The 922-nt window shown below is 38.3% G+C and overlaps 1 protein-coding gene across 1 annotated transcript in view; it reads left to right on the top strand.

Moving 5' to 3' along the window:
* exoc3 (exocyst complex component 3) overlaps positions 1-528 on the top strand; it is a 202252-nt gene extending 201724 nt beyond the window's left edge. The window contains exon 17 of the mRNA XM_037681994.1: positions 52-528. Within this exon, the coding sequence (XP_037537922.1) occupies positions 52-247 (196 nt within the window). The 3' untranslated portion in view covers positions 248-528. The remainder of the gene's footprint in view (positions 1-51) is intronic.
* Positions 529-922: the final 394 nt, after the last annotated feature.

Below are 922 nucleotides of genomic sequence, written 5' to 3'. Positions count from 1 at the left end.
TCTCTCTCTCTCTCTCTCTCTCTCTCTCTCTCTCTCTCTCTCGCTCTGCAGGGAGGAGCACATCCAGGCACTGCTTGCAGTGCGTGGCGACGCCAGCAGAGAAATGCGGCAAATGATCATCGGAACCCTCAGCGAGAACAAAGTCTCCTCCACCAGCGTCATGCAGCCCATATTCAAAGACATTACCGTTCCCACCATCACCATGACAACCATGACCTCTATGGCAACTGCAAAGCTGCTAAAATAAAGACACACACTGACACTACTTCCATTTCCATTACATTAACACAGATTAATTCATCTGATTGATGCTGTCGTGTTTTATTTTTTCTACTTTTTGTTTTCAGTTCATCTTTAATCGACATGGCAGTTGCTTCAGTAAGACAAACACAATAAAAGCTGATCTGTAAAAAAGAAAATGCTAATGTTTGTAGTTGGAAGATGAAGCGTTTAAAGATTTGTACATCTGCATTTTCCTCTTATTGCACCTCTTCAGTACCATGTTTATTTTTGTTTTTAATTTTCTTCCCAACAAGATATTGATTTGATGAGATATAAAAAATAAAGGCTTGTCAATATCACCCGCCGCATTTCATGCCAGTGTTTTAGAAAAGATGTGACTAGAAATGATTGAGTTGGAAACATTAGGTCAAACGTTGAAAATGATAATGTCTGGAGTCGTGTTGTGAAAGACTCTCAATTACTACCACACAAACTATTCCAGTATCTGTACAATGACTGATCCAAACAACTGGGCTTCTGTAGTTGAAGATGTTTTGATTCTCATCCATTTATTATTATTTTTACTCATTTTTCAATGTTCACCAGAGAAGATGCTAATGATGACAGTTTTAGACTGACTTACAGAAATGGACAACTCAATATTGATGTTTACAGGAAACCAACTCACACAAATTTGTCT

This window comes from Nematolebias whitei, chromosome 9 (assembly GCF_014905685.2).
Source record: "Nematolebias whitei isolate Nwh7 chromosome 9, NemWhi1, whole genome shotgun sequence".
Classification (NCBI taxonomy): domain Eukaryota; kingdom Metazoa; phylum Chordata; class Actinopteri; order Cyprinodontiformes; family Rivulidae; genus Nematolebias; species Nematolebias whitei.
This window is presented reverse-complemented; position numbering and strand designations above follow the sequence as displayed.